General features: G+C 46.7%; 1 protein-coding gene across 1 annotated transcript; it reads left to right on the top strand.

The window, feature by feature from the left end:
- The first annotated feature begins 2,500 nt into the window (after positions 1-2,500).
- Positions 2,501-15,912, top strand: LOC132385642 (uncharacterized). Its single transcript, XM_059957827.1, has 5 exons — positions 2,501-2,565; positions 3,055-3,236; positions 7,167-7,911; positions 12,093-12,182; positions 15,721-15,912. Exons 3-5 carry the CDS (start codon positions 7,228-7,230, stop codon positions 15,850-15,852), a joined length of 906 nt encoding a protein of 301 aa, XP_059813810.1. The 5' UTR covers positions 2,501-2,565; positions 3,055-3,236; positions 7,167-7,227; the 3' UTR covers positions 15,853-15,912.
- Positions 15,913-21,861: the final 5,949 nt, after the last annotated feature.

Genomic DNA, 21,861 nt, shown 5'->3' with positions numbered 1-21,861 from the left:
ATAGAGGTTTACTCAATCTAGGATTTTTATTAAACCAAATATAAGATAAAATGTTAGAGTCTAATCTATCAAAAACAGTTTCGGAACAAAGAAAGGGATTGTTTGGAATACATATAAGAACTTCAGTAACGCTATCATTTTAATAGCATTAATTTGACCAATTAATGATAATGTCATAGGAGACCATTTAGAAAGTATTTTTTGTGTGTATTCAATTAATGGAAGGAAGTTATATTTATACAGGTCCTTAAAATTTTTGGTAATTTTAATACCAAGGTAAGTAACTTTTAGCAATGCTAAAAGGAATTTGATCATATTGATCCGAGTAGTTATTAATAGGAAATAACTCACTTTTGTGCAATTTAATTTATATCCAGAAAAACTGAATTCAGAAAATATAGATACCATAGAAAGTATAGATTTCTTAGGATGTGAAATATAAACTAACAAATCGTCTGCATGCAACGAAACCTTACGCACTTTATCTCCTTAATAGCTTGAACATTGTTGGAGTCCCGAAGAGCAATAGTAAGAGGTTCTGAAGCCGGGTTGAGTAACAGCGGACTAAGAGGACAACCCTGCCTGGTGCCTCTGTGTAGCCGAAAATAAGGAGATTTGTAACTGCCGCCATAGGAGCCTGATTGATCAGCTTAATCCAGGAAATAAAACCTGGACCAAAATCCAATCTTTCTGAAACCTCGAATAAACTAGACCATCCTACCCGATCAAAGGCTTTCTCTGCATCAAGGGAAACAACACATTCAGAGTCCTTAGATGCAGAGGAATGAATAATGTTCAACAATCTCCAAATATTAAAATATGAATATTAATAAATTCAGTTTGATCCTTAGAAATAATCTTAGGTAAAATATTCTCGAGCCTGTTAGCTAAGGAAGAATTTCAGAATCCACATTTAATAAGGAAATTGGTCTGTAAGAGTCACATTCAGATAAATCTTTTTCTTTTTTGAGAATTAATGAAATTGATGCCTCATAGAAAGTTTTCGGGAGGGTCCCAGAGGATATAGAATCAATGAAAATTTGGCATAAATGAAGTGTAATTATTTCAGTAAACGTCTTTAAAAAATTCTACTGTAAATCCATCCGGTGCCGGAGGAGCCCCGGTTTCGACACCTGTGTTCTGTATCCCAGTTTTAACACCTGGCATGGTGAGTGATGTACTGTTATGTATCAATTCTTGGAACAGTGCGTGATGTCCTGGGAATCTGTGTGTTCTGAACGCTAGTTTCAACACCTGGCCCGGTACGCGATGTCCTGGGAATCTGTGACTTTGTTTCTCGTAGTGTCACACATGTATGAAAGGAACCGCGCAGATTGCTCCGGAGAGAGACGCTGTGAGAGTGGAGAGTGCAAGCTTCGATCGAGCCCAAAACGGGGTGGGCAGTCGATAACGCTGTAACCCAAACGTGGATTTTTGACACGCCCTTTGGTGACCCCTGTAAAGTCTCGGGAGTGTGGTGACCAGTTCTGGAAGAGGGACTTCTCCTGCCAGTTACGTGGTGAAATTCTCACTTTTTGCGGAGTCTTCGACACGGAGCGCATCGTGCGCTGGCTTCCGCTGTAAAGTACGGTGGCCGCTTGGTGAGATCGCGTTCACGAGGTACGGTGAGTGTCTGCCGAATCGCCTTCGGAAAGGTACGGTGGCCGTTTTGGCGTATCTCTGCGAGACTCGCTTCTTCACTCTATTTTGAATCTCCATCTTCAAGATCGTCCCTTATCCCCTCCCCTATTACTGGCCTTCGGCCCTCTCTTCCCCCCCCCCCCATTCCTGGTGAAGGGTCTCGGCCCGAAACGTTGGCTACTCTTTTCTCACGGATGCTGCCTGACCTGCTGAGTTCTTCCAGCGTTGTGTACGTCTTCAAGATCGTTCCTTCGCTACACTTTGAAACTAAAAGTCTCTCCTCTCGATTCCCCCGTGAACCCCTTGAAACTTTCTGAACTGACATTCTGAGACTGTGCTCCAGTAAGACTCTGTCAGGAATCGTTCCTGAGTTTAACCGTTTGGCGCACAGCGCCGTTAACGTCATTTTTAGTCGCTTGCTAAATTTTCTATGTTTCTGCTTGAGTGTTAATAAGCTTAGTTGTTCTACAATAGTTCCCTGACTCCGTTCCACATCCCTTACTGCTGGTTTCACGTAACATGTCATCAGGTTGGAGGCTGTCCAGACAGAATAAGGAGCTGTTCCTCTAACCTGAGTGTGGCCTCATTGTGGCAGTAGATAGAGGAGGCTGTCGACAAACATGTTGGAATGGGAATGGGAAGTCGAATTAAAATGGGTGGCCTCCGCGAGAAGTGCCGAACCTGCCCCTGGATCTCCTCCCTCACCAGGTGAGGCGACATTTCGCCCGGGCGTCTGCTCCTGGACGGGCCCAGATTGGGAGACCAGCACCTCCAGAGACGGCACCTCCCGGTGGCCGCCAAATGACCTGGATGAGGGATGAGTTAGTAAATCTGCTGATGACACAAAGGTCGGAGGTGTTGTGGATAGTGAGGGGAGCTGTTGGAGGTTACAGTGGGGCATCGATAGGGTGCAAAACTAGGCTGGTAAGTGGCACCCTACCTGGGTCACCTTCTTAATGGCAGTGGTCCAGGGCTCCAGCCAGCATTGTTGTATGGTCTGTGCCCCCAGACCCGCGCCTTTGTTTGTTTTCAACTCGGCCTGGTTCAAACCGGTTAAACTAGCCGACCCAGGCACTGAGCCTGACGAGGGTGCAGATTACTTCTCCAATTCTGCCACTTTACATTATAAATAGCTGCTTGACTGAGGGTGATCCCGGGTTTAGCCGGTCGTTAGCCGAAAATCCTTGCGTCCACATTCAGTTACTCTGATTAGATAATCGAAGAGTTCACAAAATGGAGGGGGTGCAAGGACAGTCTCACAAAATGGCCGCCTCCACCTCCTTTCAGCACGGGCAAGGACAAAGGCAGTTTGTTTGCCTACTTCCACTGCCCTCGATTCATTTCAATTCACTGATTTGTAGACTGTAGATCTTTCTGGGCAGCACTATTAATTTTTAATTTTTAACGTTTCAGGTTAACCAATCCCCGAGCCTTACGACTGACTCCAAGCTCGATCAAGAGGTGAAGGACAGTCTTCTTTATGATACACTCTGCATGATTAACCTCGCAGCTTGTGACCGGCGGAAAGTTATGGAGGAAGAGAGGCAGCGAACGAACGAACGGCTGCTTAACATCAGCCGGTCGCAGGAGTACAGGTGACAAAGGCCGAGGGGTGCCACGTTGGGCAGCGATAATTAATGAGTATCCTGCTCTCAAATTCAGCTGCACACACAAAGTGCTGGAGGAACTCAGCAGGCCAGGCAGCACCTATGGAAACCAGGGGCGCCCATTTAGAACAGAGATGAGGAGGGATTTCTTTAGCCAGAGGGTAGTGAATCTGGAATTCATTGCCGCAGATGGGAGTGGAGGCTAAGTCATCGGGTATACTTAAGGCAGAGGCTGATAGGCCCTTGATTAGTCAGGGCATGAGGGGTTATGGGGAGAAGGGAGGAGACTGAGGCTGAGATGGGAAGGGATCAGTCATCATCAAATGGCAAAGCAGCTTTCATGGGCCAAATGGCCTAATTCTGCTCCTATATCTTATGGTCTTATGGAAATGAACAAACAGTTGCCATTTTGGGCCGAGACCCTTCTTCAGGACTGGAAAGGAAAAGAGAAGATGTCAGAATAGAAAGGTGGGGGGGGGGGGAGGGGAAGAAGGCTAGCTGGAAGGTGATGGGTGAAGCCAGGTGGGTGGCAGAGGTAAAGGGCTGGAGAGGGAGGAATCTGATCGGAGAGGAGAGTGGACCGTGGGAGAAAGGGAAGGAGGAGGGACACCAGGGGGAGGTGATGGGTGGGAAAGGTAAAGGGCTGGAGAGGGAGGAATCTGATCGGAGAGGAGAGTGGACCGTGGGAGAAAGGGAAGGAGGAGGGACACCAGGGGGAGGTGACGGGTGGGAGAGGTAAAGGGCTGGAGAGGAAGGAATCTGATCGGAGAGGAGAGTGGACCATGGGAGAAAGGGAAGGAGGAGGGACACCAGGGGGAGGTGATGAGTGGGAAAGGTAAAGGGGTGGAGAGGAAGGAATCTGATCGGAGAGGAGAGTGGACCGTGGGAGAAAGGGAAGGAGGAGGGACACCAGGGGGAGGTGATGGGTGGGAGAGGTGAAGGGCTGGAGAGGAAGGAATCTGATAAGAGTGGACCATGAGAGAAAGGGAAGGAGGAGGGACACCAGGGGGAGGTGATGGTGGGAAAGGTAAAGGGCTGGAGAGGGAGGAATCTGACAGGAGAGGGGAGTGGACCGTGGGAGAAAGGGAAAGAGGAGGGACACCAGGGGGAGGTGATGAGTGGGAAAGGTAAAGGGCTGGAGAGAAAGGAATCTGATAGGAGAGGAGAGTGGACCGTGGGAGAAAGAGAAGGAGGAAGGACACCAGGGGGAGGTGATAGGTGGGAAAGGTAAAGGGCTGGAGAGGAAAGGATCTGATCGGAGAGGAGAGTGGACCGTGGGAGAGAGGGAAGGAGGAGGGACACCAGGGGGAGGCGATGGGTGGGAAAGGTAAAGGGCTGGAGAGGGAGGAATCTGATCGGAGAGGAGAGTGGACTGTGGGAGAAAGGGAAGGAGGAGGGACACCGGGGCAGGTGATGGGTGGTAAAGGTAAAGGGCTGGAGAGGAAGGAATCTGATAGGAGAGGAGAGTGGACCGTGGGAGAAAGGGGAGGAGGAGGGACACCAGGGGGAGGTGATGGGTGGGAAAGGTAAAGGGCTGGAGAGGGAGGAATCTGACAGGAGAGGGGAGTGGACCGTGGGAGAAAGGGAAGGAGGAGGGACACCAGGGGGAGGTGATGAGTGGGAAAGGTAAAGGGCTGGAGAGGGAGGAATCTGACAGGAGAGGAGAGTGGACCGTGGGAGAAAGGGAAGGAGGAGGGACACCAGGGGGAGGTGATGAGTGGAAAAGGTAAAGGGCTGGAGAGGAAGGAATCTGATCGGAGAGGAGAGTGGACCGTGGGAGAAAGGGAAGGAGGAGGGACACCAGGGGGAGGTGATGGGTGGGGAAGGTAAAGGGGTGGAGAGGAAGGAATCTGACAGGAGAGGAGAGTGGACCGTGGGAGAAAGGGAAGGAGGAGGGACACCAGGGGGAGGTGATGGGTGGGAGAGGTAAAGGGCTGGAGAGGAAGGAATCTGATCGGAGAGGAGAGTGGACCGTGGGAGAAAGGGAAGGAGGAGGGACACCAGGGGGAGGTGATGGATGGGAGAGGTAAAGGGCTGGAGAGGAAGGAATCTGATAGGAGAGGAGAGTGGACTGTGGGAGAAAGGGAAGGAGGAGGGGTGCCCGGGGGAAGGTGATAGGCAGGTGAGAAGAGGTGAGAGGCCACACTGGGAGACAGAAGAAGAGGGAAGGGGGAGGGACTTTCTCCCCCCAGAAGGGGAAGCCGATGAATGTGTTCAGAATAAAGAAGTGGGCAGGAATAATCATTGCAGAGTGTACCCACCCTACCAACTCACTTTTCCAAAAGCTCCCTTTGGGAAAGCACCTTGGAGTTACGAAAACAAAAAACTTCATGCCATCTCAAAAGATCTTTTTCCCCTTAGGCAGTTAATCTGATCGACCGTTCTAGTTATTCCCCCCACCCCTCTAACTATTACCCTGTCACTGTACTGGACTGTAAACACTATAAACCACATTTTGTTACGCTATCTACCTTGTCAATCTATGCTGGTATATATTATGCACATTATATTCCTTTTTTGTAATTTATTTTTTTACTGAAGTTCATCATCAAACAAACATTTCCATAAGATGTATTTCAAACATTGTACATATATATCATATAATCATATATGTCACTAATCTCCACATAGTATTTATCTGAGGTACACACTTATAGAAAAGAGTGGAAAGAAAAAACAAGCAAAACTCCCCCTCTCCCCCCCTTTCTCATTTTCCTTTACTCCACCTTTCACCATTATCATGGTCTTTGGCACAGTGAGCAGTGTGAAACCTCTTCTGGGGCAGTGTCTTCACATGACGGGTGACCCCAGCCATTATCAATACTCTTCAGAGATTGTCTGCCTGGTGTCGGTGGTCGCATCACCAGGACTTGTGATCTGCACCGGCTGCTGTACGACCGTCCACCACCTGCTCCCATGGTTTCTCGTGACCCTGATCAGGGGCTAAGCAGGTGCTACACCTTGCCCAAGGGTGACCTGCAGGCGAGCAGAGGGAAGCAGTGCCTGACACCTCCTTTGGTAGAGATGTATCTCCATCCCACCACACCGTTAACCACACATGACAGTCCAGTTCCCCTGTAGCGTTTACCCTTTAGGAGAACATCTAAAATGACACACACACAATGCTGGTGGAACTCGGCAGGCCGAGCTACCTCTACGGAGAGGAATAAAGATATTTTGGGCCGACACCCTTCGTTAGGACTGGAAAGGAAGGGGAAGGAAGCCAGAATAAGGTGGGGGGAGGAGTACAATCTGGAAGGGGAAATATCCCTATCTCTTTAGAAAGTTCTTATCGTGACTTTTGTTATTACTCCTTAAGACAGTAAATTCTAAATCACAACTGGCTATGTTAAAAAAGAAATGAGTTCATTGCCCCTCTGACCCAGGCCTAGGCTGAACAAGAGTCCTGAGCAGAAACCCAGGAACTGGGATCTCAGTAACCAAAGGGAAGAGATTTGTGACAACTTGAGAATGATCCTAAATCTGTTTCCTCCAGTTACCGACCCTCCTGCTGCTGAAAGCAGTTTCGCCTGACCCACCTTCCATTATTTGATTGCCTCTAATAAATCCGTCTTTATCATCTGTCTGAGAGGGGAGTAGCGCTGGGGCTTCTCATGTCTCACCACATTAAATGGTCCCCTCTCCCTGGGCCGGCTGCTCACCGACCTGTTCCGGTGTCGGGAATGGCATTATTAGTGTGACGTCGTTCTATAGTACCGTGGGAATAAATCTTTGACTCTATCGTGTTCCTGTCACTGGTGCCATTGTCGTGGCTTCTTCTCAGTCTGAGGCGAAACTGTGGTGTTCTGAGCGTCACAAGTTCAGGACGTTCGTCTGACACTGACTGCCAAGATTTTTTTTACTGAGTGTTTTAAAATGCCAGCTGTTTTCAAAGTTGCTTTCCTCTCTCTCCCTCAGACCAGCCAAGTGCTAGAGGTTGTCCCTAGCCCAAGCCAGGCCGCAGGCAGCGGGGAGGAGAATGTGGGCCCCAGCTCTGAGTTGTCTCCAGGCAGAGCAGATGCCGAGCAGGAGCGGGCTTCCGAACAGAACGCCGACAGCTCAGAACACGGCTCGCCGCTCCGGAACCGAGCCCCAGCAGAGCAGGGAGAACCCGACCAGAGGCAGCTGCAGGCGGAGGTTCCCTCGGAGATCGCTGCTGAAGTACAAGGCGGGACTGCTGGGAGCGGAGCGGAGAACCAGCCGGAGGCAACTATCCAAGAGCTGGAAGCTCACTCTGGGGCCCAGGCAGTCGAGGAAGAGAGTCCAAACCACCAGACGTCTTCCGAAACCAGCTCCCAGATTTTATCGGGGTCTCCAAGATCTCCAATTCCAACCAGAGACCTGTCACCAGCCTCAGGCTCGAGCAGAGGCCCAAGACCAGAGCCTGCGAGAGGCCCAAGACCAGAGCCTGCGAGAGACCCAAGACCAGAGCCTGCGAGAGGCCCAAGACCAGAGCCTGCCAGAGGCCCAAGACCAGAGCCTGCGAGAGGCCCAAGACCAAGGATGGTTACCGGCCCAGGGGCTGCTCCAGAAGGAGTTCCAAGACCAGCCCCTCCAGGAACTCCATCATCAGCCTGAGATGGAAGAAGGGGCTTGTGACCAGGTTCATAAAGAGGTCTGTGAATGTGGCCAAGCAGAGGCCCAACATCAGGATCGCGATGAGGTAAATTTGGGTCAGATTGCTATATTAAAGTTAAGTTTGGATAAGTCTATGGATGGGAGGGGTATGGATGGCTACAGTCCCAGGTGCTGGTCGACAGGACTAGGCTGAAAGGCCTGTTTATAAACTGTGAATGACTTTTTGGCTATTTATCTGTACTCAAATACTCTTACCATTGAGCCATACCCCGTGCTTGCTTATAAAATTCATTTTAAAATGACAAAATTTTAGAAAATACAAGAAACTGCAGTAGACTTCATGAACTTCTTGGCCTCAGTAAGACACTAAGACATAGGAGCAGAATGAGGCCGAGTCTGTTCCACCATTCCATCATGGCTGATTTATTACCCTCTCAAGTCCTTTCTCCCATTTCATTTGACACCCTGACTAATCAAGAGCCTACCATCCTCCGCTTTAAGACCTGGCCTTCGCAGCCGTCTTGTGGCAACGAGTTCCACAGATTCACCGCCCAATGACTCTGTGATCCTCACAGGATTCCATGCATTTTACAGGCTCCCTCGGGGGTATGACAGGGTTCAGTTCCCGAGATGGAAATGAACAGAAATAGTGTGCGGGGCAGGGTCACGGGAACAACTGCGACGGCGGAGCGAACAGACGCAGGAAGACCCAGTGAGAGGCCGAAATGAACTTGATTGAACTGAATTGACAATTTCTTACATCCTTCACGTACACGAGGAGTAAAAACCTTTACGTTATGTCTCCGTGTGCAAATTGTAGTACAGTAAGTTAAACAACAGTACAGTCAGTGTAGCTTAGAAATACAGTTGTGTCAGGAAGTAGAGACGGCTCTGACCCTTCTTGTAGACAGCCTCAGTGTTCTTTGACCAGTCCAGTTTATTGTCCATTCGTATCCCCAGGTATTTGTAATCCTCCACCATGTCCACACTGACCCCTTGGATGGAAACAGGGGTCACCGGTGCCTTAGCCCTCCTCAGGTCCACCACCAGCTCCTTAGTCTTTTCCACGTTAAGCTGCAGATGATTCTGCTCTCACCATGTGACAAAGTTTCCCACCGTAGCCCTGTACTCAGCCTCATCTCTGTTACTGATGCATCCAACTATGGCAGAGTCATCAGAAAGCTTCTGAAGATGGCAAGACTCTGTGCAGTAGTTGAAGTCCGAGGTGTAGATGGTGAAGAGAAAGGGAGACAGGACAGTCCCCGTGGAGCCCCAGTGCTGCTGACCACTCTGTCTGACACACAGTGTTGCAGTGTTTCCATTTGTATAGATACAATAATAATTAATGTAAAGATTCAAGCTTCTTTAATATTTTACATTGTTACGAACCCCGTAACTGGGTTACTTACCAGCAAAGATAGAAGTGTCCGTTGGAGTCTGATGATACTATTTTTAACAGTATTTATTAATAAAAATACACAAAAATAACATCAATGCAAACATACAGATAATATACGTTGTCAATACTAAACCTAAAAGTGCGGGTATAATAATAATCAATAAGAAATAAGCTCTATCGTTGTCTAGGGGATAGTGAATTGTTCGATGGAAATCTAAAGTTCATTTCAGTTCATCCGGGCTGCAGCCGTTGTTTGTTTGTCGCTGTGTTGCAATTGTCAGAGAGAGAGAGATAGAAGAATGGGAACAGTTACCGCTATTGTTTTTGCCAACCTTCCTTTATGATTTCGATCCGTCGGTGTCTCGTTGTTGTGGCCGTTCAATTGTGACCTCTGCTTTAGCTAAACCGTTCTTCCCTGATGAGCCCGCCACCCAGGCAAGGGAGGACACACACGAGATCTCACCGGCTTCGCTATAAAACGCTGTCACTGGATTTCTAGCGTTTCTCCTGGTGCGTCTGAGGGTTGTGCCCCAGACCCGACTTTTATCCTCACTCACGGGGTCTCAGATGTCAGTCAGGTTGGGATGATGCAATCCCTCAACCAGACCACTCTGGTCGTCCCCTGAAGGGTTTCAATGAATAGTACAGTACAATTCCGTCTCCAAGAGACAATGGCCGTTATTATTGGTTCTGTTCCGCTTTTGTTAGGAGACATTCCACCTGTTTGTGTATTCTGTGTATCTCTCTCTGATTTCCTGACATGCTGTGTATCTCTCTCATTTCCTGGGTCTCAGACGCGAAATAATAGCGATCTTGCGATTCTCAAAAAGGGGGGGGGGGGCGACTTTGCACCCTTTGGCTCCTCAGAGTTGCTCCACATTCGTAACAATATATTTAAAGATTAAACAGGATCTGTATTGGTCTAACCATTTAATACCCGACGTGTGAGGATATTATGAGTATCGACACACAGGTACACTTCCTGTCCAACCATTTCTGCGAGAGAAACGGTACGAGGCAGAGTTGCCAACCTACCGCTTTTGATACTAATATTCAGCAATATTCGTGGCTTTAGCAATAGTTCATCAGACGTTCTTTTTTCATACTTGATTACTTGGTTCCAGCTTAGGTGGCTAAAAGTGTAAAACACTTATCTGCTTTCTTTCTGTTATTTTTATACTGTACCTGCTTAGGAACACCGCTAAGTGCTGTGGGCCCTGCTGTCTGCTCTGACTCAGTCGTATTAGTAAAGCTACATCTGTGGTTGCTTGCCGGTTACTAGTGGTGTTCCGCAGGGGTCGGTGTTGGGGCCGCTTCTTTTTACATTGTATATCAATGATTTAGATTATGGATTAAATGGTTATGTGGCTAAATTTGTGGCTGACACCAAGATAGGTGGAGGAGCAGGAAGTGTTGAAGAAACGGAAAGGTTACAGAGAGACTTAATCAGTTTAGGAGAGTGGACAAAGAAATGGCAGATGAGATACAATGTTCAGAAATGTATGGTTGTACATTTTGGAAGAAGAAACAATCTGGCAGATTATTATTTAGATGGGGAGAAAATTCAAAAATCGGAAGTGCGAAGGGACTTGGGGGTCTTCGTGCAGGATACCCTAAAGGTTAACCACCAGGAGTGAGGATATAGGAAATGGCAAGCATTTTGTCAGCTCTGGCACCCAGAAAAAATTAGCACTGCACCCCTGCCCTCAACCATCAGGAAGGAGGTACAGGAGCCTCAGGTCCCACACCACCAGGTTCAGGAACAGTTATTACCCCTCAACCATCAGGAAGGAGGTATAGGAGCCTCAGGTCCCACACCACCAGGTTCAGGAACAGTTATTACCCCTCAACCATCAGGAAGGAGGTACAGGAGCCTCAGGACCCACACCACCAGGTTCAGGAACAATTATTACCCCTCAACCATCATGAAGGAGGTACAGGAGCCTCAGGCCCAACACCACCAGGTTCAGAAACAGTTATTACCCCTCAACCATCAGGAAGGAGGTACAGGAGCCTCAGGCCCCACACCACCAGGTTCAGGAACAGTTATTACCCCTCAACCATCAGGAAGGAGGTACAGGAGCCTCAGGCCCAACACCACCAGGTTCAGAAACAGTTATTACCCCTCAACCATCAGGAAGGAGGTACAGGAGCCTCAGGTCCCACACCACCAGGTTCAGGAACAGGTATTACCCCTCAACCATCAGGCTCCTGAACTGTCGTGGGTCACTTCACTCTCCCCAACTCTAGATTCCACGATCTACAGACTCACTTTCTATAACAGATACTCTCAGTATTATTTATTTTTATTTGCATCATTTGTCTTTTTTGTGCATTAATTGTTTGTCAATCTTTGTTTATGTGTAGTTTTTCATAAATTCGATTGTATTTATTTTATTTTGTAAATGCCTGTGACAAAATAAATCCCAAGGTTGTACATGGTGTTGTATACAGTTGCATGCAAAGTTCTTAGATTTATATATAACTGATGAGGTAATGATTATAGCGGTGATGTTTGGATTATAACTATAGATAAGGGGGGGGGGGACTAATTAATGAAGGACTTGTTATGTTACCTTGTATGGTGGGAACCGAGATTTCGGCGAGGCGAGTGAAGAGGACGGACGAATGCGGGAGCAGTCGTCAGTCTCGGGGCGGCGGATACCAGAATTCGACGGTTCGGATGTTGTTTATGGATGGATCGGGGAGTTGTGAGCTCCAATGACTTAATTTTGTGCACAAAACTGATGAACTTACTGAGTGGCGCCTGTGTTTTATCTGTTTCTACTAACCACACCACCAAAAAGAGTTAGAAAGTGTCATCACGTAATCGTACATTGTGTATTGTCTGCTCTGATATTTTACAGTGTGGGCTTGTATCGGGGTGCATTACACAGCATCTACGCAGACGTGAGTTCACAGTTTGGTCGGCCCTACTGCGGTTCCCCAAGACGGACGTGAGTTGATCGAGCCGAGCGTTACATATCTATCGAGCTCGGGTGCCCAGGACTTTTGCACACAGCACTGTATTTGCCAACATGGAGCGGAGAGGGAGTTTGTAAATCTGACAGGAGCAAAGAATGCTGGGAGTGGTGAGGGTGGGGCACCGTGGGAGGGGTGAGGGACAGTGGCAGAGGGGGAGTGCCAGTGGTGCAGACACACCCGGCCCTGAGACACCGGGCAAGGCCATTTGATTCCAAACAATCGATTTATTGATCATTCCAGATGTCTCTTTGGTGCTTCCCTCTCCCTTACCCTCTCCCTTCCCATTTTTCCAACCATGATTCCTCCACTCCCAGTCCACATTAGAGACCCACGTCAGAATCAGGTTCATCATCACTCACATACATCATGAAATTTGTATTTTTTTGCAGCAGCAGTACAGTGTAATCCATAAAATTACTACAGCACTGTGCAAAAGTCTTTGGCACCCTATCTATATATATATATATATATATATATAGATAAATGTATGTGTATACATGTGTGTGTGTGTGTGTGTGTGTGTGCGCGCGCCCCTAAGACTTTGGCACAGTACTATACATACTTTGATAGATCTGCAGGAAAACCGCTTCAGCCATAAACGACGCAACGCCTCTACAGTGCACTGATGCCCCCGTCCAATTACGCTCCAGCCTCTTCCGTCTTGGACGTGATACGACGTTGCTTAAGTTTGAGAAGAAATCGTTTTATAACTTACTAATCTACTGCATCTTGTAAATTTAACCTCCTGCTTTTTGTAAATGTATCACTTTCCTAAACATATTAAATATATTTAAAGTTTGCAAACCACTGTAATGTCGCATCAGTTCTTTTGCCTCCCCAGTAGGTAGCGTGTTGATGATATATTACCTATGTGGTTGAGGGAGGGACAGACAGCGGTGGGAACATTGACACATAGAAAATCTACAGCGCAATACAGGCCCTTCAGCCGACAAAGCTGTCCTTACCTTAGAAATTACCTTAGGTTACCCATGGCCCTCTATTTTTCTAAGCTCCATCTACCTATCGAAAAGTCTCTTAAAAGATCCTATCATATCCGCCTCCACTGCTGTTGCCGGCAGCCCATTCCACGCACTCACCTCTCTCTGAGTAAAAAACTTACCCCCAACATCTCCTCTGTGCCTACTCCCCAGCACCTTAAACGTGCGTCCTCTTGTGGCAGCCATTTCAGCCCTCTGACTATCCACACAATCAATACCTCTCATCACCTTGTACACCTCTATCAGGTCACCTCTCATCCTCCGTCGCTCCGAGGAGAAAAGGCTGAGTTTACTTAACCTATTATACTCAACCTATGTTGCTCCCCAATCCAGGCAACATCCTTGTAAATCTCCTCTGCACCCTTTCTATGGCTTCCACATCCTTCCTGTAGTGAGGCGACCAGATCTGAGCACAGGACTCCAAGTGGGGTCTGACGTGTGATCACAGTGACTTTGATCGTGTAATGATTGTTGGTGCCTGATGGGATGGTTCGAGTATCTCCGAAACTGGTGATCTGGAATTTTCAGTCTCTAGAGTTTACAGAGAATGGTGCGAAAAATAAAGAACATCCAATTAGCAATAGTTCTGTAGGCAAAACTGCCTTGTCACTGAGAGGTCAAAGGTGAACGGCCATTTTGGTTCAAGCTGACAGGAAGGTGATGGACTCAGGTCCATGCATTTCAACCTCTCAACACACAACACATTGAACCTGTAGCAGCAGAAAACCACACCGTGTTGATCTCCTGTACCTAATAAAGTGGCCACCGAGTGTAATCCATTTCGGTCTGTTCTTTTTGAACGCTTGTACATTTTGTAATTTGATCATGGATTCACTACACGTTAATGTTGGCAAAAACAAAATCTGCGTTTTGTTCTAACAACGTCATTTTTACTCTTGATTAACTCAAATGACTTGTCTGGGCCCTAAATTGCTGCTTTATACATAAAGTCAGACTAATGGGTTGTTCATTTATTTTCAAAGCTTCCAATATCAACCCAGTAAGGTCTATGAAATGAAAAAAAAAATGTGATGACTAAGACATTTTTGTTTCCTATTTCTTTATTCTTATTTCAGTTGGACAAGTACAGTTTATTAGCCTTCAATAATTTGTAAGAATGAGGGTGCAGGCAATAGGTTGTGTGCTGCATCATAAAATACTATCCTCGGCTTAATACGTACTTCACTTAGTAAAGCCGAATCACTCTGTATCTATTCATCAGGCAAACCCACATTTAAATATCCAATGAACATCAAAAACCTCTTTCTGCTCATGGACCTAACATTGAATGTGGAAATTCTACAGAAATATATCTTTGTCTCCTGTTTTAATAGCCGAGAAGCCAGTGAAGGGTTATAGCAGAGAATACTCCCTTTCCACTCACGGAATTTTAGAGTTACAAGCCCAATTTTTTAACAGTCCTCTGTTTTTCTAGGCAGCAGAGTACATCTATAAAATCACATGTAGTTACCCCACAAAGGCAAGGGAGACACCTGCAGAGTTCATAATATAAACACAATGAGAGAATAAATAATCCATTAATTATTAATATCAACATGGAAAAAAGTTCATCACATCCAACCTAGTAGGATGACAAGACTAATGATTTACAGAAATTTAAAGAGAAATTGTAAAATAGTCAAGAAAATGGGAGAGTCCAGTACCAGAGGGCATGGTTTGAGAATAAGGGGTAAGTCATTTCGGACAGAGTTAAAGAAAAACTTCTCCCAGAGAGTTGTGGGGGTCTGGAATGCACTGCCTCGGAAGGCAGTGGAGGCCAATTCTCTGGATGCTTTCAAGAAGGAGCTAGATAGGTATCTTATGGATAGGGGAATCAAGGGATATGGGGACAAGGCAGGAACCAGGTATTGATAGTAGATGGTCAGCCATGATCTCACAACGGTGGTGCAGGCTCGAAGGGCCGAATGGTCTACTTCTGCACCTATTGTCTATTGTCTAAATGTTTTTGTAGAGACCAGTATTGTAGTCTAGGAACAGACAGGTAAAAGACTCAATGTTAAGAAATCTGAAATAAAAATACATAATATTGCAAGTACTTGACAAGGCAGCAGTATAAGTTCTAGAGAAGAGGAAACAGATGTGGAAAGAATGAGGGAGTGTCTAAGATGGAGTGTAGACCAAGATAGGTTGAATGTTACACATTATTTGTAATTCCTGAATCTTCATCCTCTTTTAGTATCACCCCATGCTTCAAGTGTCCTCTTTTATTTCACTACCATAGATGAAGATTAGTTTAATTTGAAAATATTACTGTATCATAAAACTTGTATTTTCCAACCCGCAATGTCGTGATATTTCAGTATTTACATGATCGTATGGATTTGGATTTACAGTTGGTAACATTAAGTAATTATTTGAATGTTTCTTTATTTGAGATGCTGTCAAATTAAACATTCACAAATGTTCACACTTTCCAGAAACTTGTTTTTTTTTTCATTCACATAGCTGTCTACAAGAACAATCCATTTGTGAGCCAAGTTTTCTTTTTTAGGTGATGCGTGTGTCTTCAAAGTACGGAGAAGGGTTTGCTGAACTCTGGGAGAAAACAGAATTCCACAAGACAGTGGTTGCGAGTGGTGACTTACAAATAAAAAGACAAAATCAGCAAAAGGCGTGGATGTGAAACATGATCCCAGTGGATATCACTGAGCGCTTCTGTAATCACCAGCTGTCAAGAATTAAATTCCCAGTTTACAAGATAAAGTCATCAATGGTGATCTAACTCCTGGACTAGCTGCAGACATCCTTCTGAGGAGATTTTCATCAAAGGAATAAATACTGACTGACCATAGATTATACATTTATAATGAGTGCAGTGGCAATTTCTACTCATTCAAAGAGTCGTGAGAAACATTCCTGAGTGTCTTATTGGAATTTTTGTATTGCACATCTTTATGAAGAGTTTTTGTATTTCCATCACTCACAAGTAAAAAAAAATCCGTTGTATTCATACAGAATATTTCTTGGACAAGCGTGGAAAATTATTTGGTTTCTGTGTTGAGTCAAAGATTTTTTTTCATTTCAACATTGTGCGAAGGAACTAAACTGTATAAAACTATTTTCCAAAAAATAGTATCTTTATAAATGTAGAGTTTTAGTATATCACAATAAACTTCCATACAGAATGTTCAGGAAAGATATTTTAGGTGAATTTGGTGAGTTTTTTAAGTAGGTATGTATGAAGAAAATAGTATTTAGGAATGATGTCTCCCTATGACTTTTTGAAATTCTTTGCAAGATTCTCTCCAGCTGATGTCAATTTTCCTACCTTCCACCCCAGATGTATTAAATCCTGTAGATTAGTTGTATTTGGGATGAACCTTAGGCGAAGTGCTTTCTATCATATGATTTAATTTTGAAGTTAGAGCAGTGGAAAAGGCAGACAGTGATACGCTCCGCTCGCAGAGTGTAGGAGTCGGGGAGTCCAGAGTCCCCGATGTCTGCACCTGCGAGAAGTGAACCGGGCTCCATATCGATCACGTTAGGGAGCTGGTCATTCATCACCGAGGGACGGAGCTGGATGGTTTGCTGGTCATTTGTAATCAGTCGTTCATCGCTGAGGGACGGACTGACAGGAGTTACAGGGAGGCAGTTACATCTACAGCAAGTTGCAGGATGCAGGTAACTGGAGGGCAAACTGGGATGGGCAGCCGGTGCAGGGTACTGCCGCGGCAGTTCTCATTGGGAAGTGGAAAGTTTTGGATGTTGTTGGTGGGGGTGATTCTAGTAGAGGGAAGTAAGTCACAGCTGGCCGGTCTGACACTATCCTACTCTGTGGCTAAGGACAGATCCATCAGTTAGGGCAACAGACGGAGCTCTGTGGACAAGAACGAGAATAATTCGGAGCAAGGAGGCTGCCAGTGAACTGACTTTTCGGAGCAAAGGGAGTTTTTTTTAACTGCTCGGGTCAAAGAGAGGTGAGACCGCGCAGGCACGTGACGTCAGCCGGTAGAGCGCGAAAGCTTTAAAAAGAAGGCAGCCATATCCAGCGGGCAGCGGGGTGAGAGGCAGCAGAGTGGTAGGGCTTCGGCTCAATGGGCTTCGGCGGTAACGGGACGAGGCGTGGCAGGAAGTGTGAGGCCATGTGGAGTCTCCCAGCCTCCCGGACGGCCATATCTGCATCAGGTGTGTCGAGCTGCAGCTCCTGAGGGACCGAGTTAGGGAACCGGAGATGCAGATCGATGACCTTCGTCTGGTCGGAGAGTGAGGAGGTGATGGAGAGGAGTTACAGGCAGGTGGTCACACCGGGGCCACGGGAGACAGACAAGTGGGTCAGAGTCAGGAGAGGGAAGGGCAGGAGTCAGGTTCTCGAGAGTACCCCTGTGGCTGTACCCCTTGACAATAAGTACTCCTGTTTGAGTACTGTTGGTGGGGGGAACAGCCTGAAAAAAGACTACAGGGAGTTAGGAAGGAAGTTGAGAAACAGGACCGCAAAGGTAGTAATCTCGGGATTATTGCCTGTGCCACAAGACAGTGAGAATAGGAATAGGATGAGGTGGAGGATAAATGTGTGGCTGAGGTTTTGGAGCAGGGGGCAGGGATTCAGATTTCTGGATCATTGGGACCTCTTTTGGGGCAGGTGCAACCTGTACAAAAAGGACGGGTTGCACTTGAATCCCAGGGGAACCAATATCCTGGCGGGGAGATTTGCTAAGGCTACTGGGGAGAGTTTAAACTGGAATTATTGGGGGGTGGGAACCGAACTGAAGAGACTGGGGAAGGGGAGGTTGTCTCACAAATAGAGAAAGTTTGTAGACAGTGCGAGAGGGAGGATAGGCAGGTGATAGAGAAGGGACACGCTCAGATCAAAGGCTTGAGATGTGTCTAACGCAAGGAGTGCTGTGAATAAAGTGGGTGAGCTTAGAACGTGAATCAGTACTTAGAGATATGATGTGGTGGCCATTACAGAGACTTGGATGGCTCAGGGACAGGAATGGTTACTTCAAGTGCCAGGTTTTAGATGTTTCAGAAAGGACAGGGAGGGAGGAAAAAGAGGTGGGGGCATGGCACTGTTGATCAGAGATAGTGTCACGGCTGCAGAAAAGGTGGATGCCATGGAGGGATTGTCTACAGAGTCAGTTTCTACAGGAAGGGGTCAATAACTTTACTGGGTGTTTTTTATAGACCACCCAATAGTAACAGGGATATCAAGGAGCAGATAGGGAAAGAGATCCTGGAAAGGTTTAATAATGTTTAAAGGTTTGTAGTTCTTGTGATGGGAGATTTTAATTTTCCAACTATCGATTGGCATCTCACTAGAGCAAGAGATTTAGATGGGGTGGAGTTTGTCAGGTGGGTTCAGGAAGGTTTCTTGACACAATATGTAGATAAGCCTACGAGAGGAGAGGCTGTACTTGATCTGGTATTGGGAAATGAACCTGGTCAGGTGTCAGATCTCTCAGTGGGAGAGCATTTTGATCATAATTCTATCTCCTTTACAATAGCATTGGAGAGAGATAGGAACAGACAAGTTAGAAAAGCATTTAATTAGAGTAAGGGGAATTATGAGGCTATCAGGCAGGAACTTGAAAGCTTAAATTGGGAACAGATGATCTCAGGGAAAGGTACGGAAGAAATATGGCAAATGTTCAGGGGATATTTGTGTGTAGTTCTGCACAGGTATGTTACAATGAGACAGGGAAGTTATGGTAGGGTACATGAACCGTGGTGTACAAAGGCTGTAATAAATCTAGTCAAGAAGAAAAGAAAAGCTTACAAAAGGTTCAGAGAGCTAGGTAATGTTAGAGATCTAGAAGATTATAAGGCTAACAGGAAAGAGCTTAAGAAGGAAATTAGGAGAGCCAGAAGGGGCCATGAGAAGGCCTTGGCGGGCAGGATTAAGGAAAACCCCAAGGCATTCTACAAGTATGTGAAGAGCAAGAGGATAAGATGTGAAAGAATAGGACCTATCAAGTGTAACAGTGGGAAAGTGTGCATGGAACCGGAAGAAATAGCAGAGGTACTTAATGAATACTTTACTTCAGTATTCACTATGGAAAAGGATCTTTGTGATTGCAGTGATGACTTGCAGCAGACTGAAAACCTTGAGCATGTAGATATTAAGAAAGAGGATGTGCTGGAGCTTTTGGAAAGCATCAAGTTCGATGAGTCATCGGGACAGGACGAAATGTACCCCAGGCTACTGTGGGAGGTGAGGGAGGAGATTGCTGAGCCTCTGGCGATGATCTTTGCATCATCAATGGGGATGGGAAAGGTTCCGGAGGATTGGAGTGTTGTGGATGTTGTTCCTTTATTCAAGAAAGGGAGTAGAGATAGCCCAGGAAATTATAGACCAGTGAGTCTTACCTCAGTGGTTGGTAAGTTGATGGAGAAGATCCTGAGAGGCAGGATTTGTGAACATTTGGAGAGGTATAATATGAATAGGAGTAGTCAGCATGGCTTTGTAAAGGGCAGGTCATCCTTAACAAGCCTGATTGAATTTTTTGAGGATGTAACTAAACACATTGATGAAGGAAGAGCAGTAGATGTAGTGTATATGGATTTCAGCAAGGCATTTGATAAGGTACCCCATGCAAGGCTTATTGAGAAAGTAAGGAGGCATGGGATCCAAGGGGACCTTGCTTTGTGGATCCAGAACTGGCTTGCCCACAGAAGGCAAAGAGTGGGTGTAGACAGGTCATATTCTGTATGGAGGTCGGTCACCAGTGGTGTGCCTCAGCGATCTGTTCTGGGACCCCTTCTCTTTGTGATGTTTATAATTGACCTGGATGAGGAAGTGGAGGGATGGGGTAGTAAGTTTGCTGATGACACAAAGGTTGGGGTGTTGTGGATAGTGTGGAGGGCAGTCAGAGGTTACAGCGGGACATTGATAGGATGTAACACTGGGCTGAGAAGTGGCAGATGAGTTCAACCCAGAGAAGTGTGAGGTGGTTCATTTTGGTAGGTCAAATATGATGGCAGAATATAGTATTAATGGTAAGACTCTTGGCAGTGTGGAGGATCAGAGGGATCCTGGGGTCCGAGTCCATAGGACGCTCAAAGCAGCCACGCAGGTTGACGCTGTGGTTAAGAAGGCATACAGTGTGTTGGCCTTCATTAATTGCGGGATTGAGTTTCGGAGCTGAGAAGTAATATTGCAGCTTTATGGGACCCTGGTCAGAACCCACTTGGAGTACTGTGTTCAGTTCTGGTCACCTCACTACAGGAAGGATGTGGAAGCCATAGAGAGGGTGCAAAGGAGATTTACAAGGATGTTGCCTGGATTGGGGAGCATGCCTTATGAGAACAGGTTGAGTGAACTCGGCCTTTTCTCCTTGGAGTGACGGAGGATGAGGGGTGACCTGGTAGAGGTGTACAAGATGATGAGAGGCATTGATTGTGTGGATAGTCAGAGGCTTTTTCCCAGGGCTGAAATGGCCAGCATGAGAGGGCACACATTTAAGGTGCTGGGGAGTAGGTACAGGGGAGATGTCAGGGGTAAGTTTTTTACTCAGAGAGTGGTGAGTGCATGGAGTGGGCTGCTGGCAATGGTGGTGGAGGGAGAGGGAGAGGGAGAGAGAGAGAGAGAGAGGGAGAGAGAGAGAGAGAGAGAGAGAGAGAGAGAGAGAGAGAGAGAACACGCCTGGGGGTTTAGGTGGTGTCTGTGTGCGCCTGAGTATGTACTTGGTGTGCATTTATGTGCCTGTGTGTGTACGTGGTGTGCGTGTGTATGACTGAGTATGTATGTGGTGTGCGTGCATGTACCTGAGTGTGTATATGTTTTGTGTGTGTGCCTGAGTGTGTACATGGTATGCCTGCATGTGCCCTAGTGTATTCGAGGTGTGTGTGTGTGCTTGAAGGTGTACACGGTGTGTGCCTGGTAGTTTAGTTGGTGACTGTGTGTGCCTGAATGTGCCCAAGTGTGTACTTGGTGTGATTGTGCGTGCCTGAGTATGAACCTGGTGTGCGTGTGTGTGCATTTGTGTGTGTGTGCATGAGCGTGAGTGTGTGTCTTCGCGTGGGGTTTGTGTATGTGTGTATGTGTGTGCGTGTCCATCTGTGTGTGTGTGTGTGTGTGTGTGTGTGCACATACACACAAACACACACACAACATAAACAAGCAGGCATACACAAACACACACACATACACCAGGTACACACTGAGGCATACGAACGCACAGGAAATGCACATCAAGGCACACACAGACTCAGACACACACAGACCACATAGACAGGCAGTCACAGATGCACTCACCAGCAATGTTCACACACGCACACAGACACACACACACACTCACACACCACAAATACACTAGGGCACACGCAGGCACACCATGTACACACTCAGACACAAACACGCTCACACGCGCGCACACACACACACAGAGGCACATGAACACACAGGAAATGCACATCAAGGCACATACAGACACCACCGACAGACTCAAGCACACACAGATGATGTATACACACACACACACACACACACAGAGGCACAAACACACACACCACGTACTCTCTCAGGGACACGCATGCACACCATGTACACATTCAGGCTATCACACACAACATATACACACTCAGGTATATGCTCGCAGACCACTAATCACGCAAACACACACACACCACGTATACACTGAGGTGCGCACACACACATACACACACACACACACTGAGGCAGACGAATGCACAG

This window comes from Hypanus sabinus (assembly GCF_030144855.1).
Source record: "Hypanus sabinus isolate sHypSab1 chromosome X1 unlocalized genomic scaffold, sHypSab1.hap1 SUPER_X1_unloc_3, whole genome shotgun sequence".
Taxonomy (NCBI): domain Eukaryota; kingdom Metazoa; phylum Chordata; class Chondrichthyes; order Myliobatiformes; family Dasyatidae; genus Hypanus; species Hypanus sabinus.
Note: the sequence above shows the minus strand (reverse complement) of the source record. Positions and strands in the feature narration are given on the sequence as shown.

Bases quoted from the DNA above. Each gene is read 5' to 3' on its own strand.
- LOC132385642 (XM_059957827.1), top strand. From the start codon at position 7,228: ATGTGGGCCCCAGCTCTGAGTTGTCTCCAGGCAGAGCAGATGCCGAGC. The intron at 7,912-12,092 runs GTAAATTTGGGT...GATATTTTACAG, and splicing joins AACATCAGGATCGCGATGAG to TGTGGGCTTGTATCGGGGTG. The intron at 12,183-15,720 runs GTGAGTTGATCG...TTTCTTTTTTAG, and splicing joins TGCGGTTCCCCAAGACGGAC to GTGATGCGTGTGTCTTCAAA.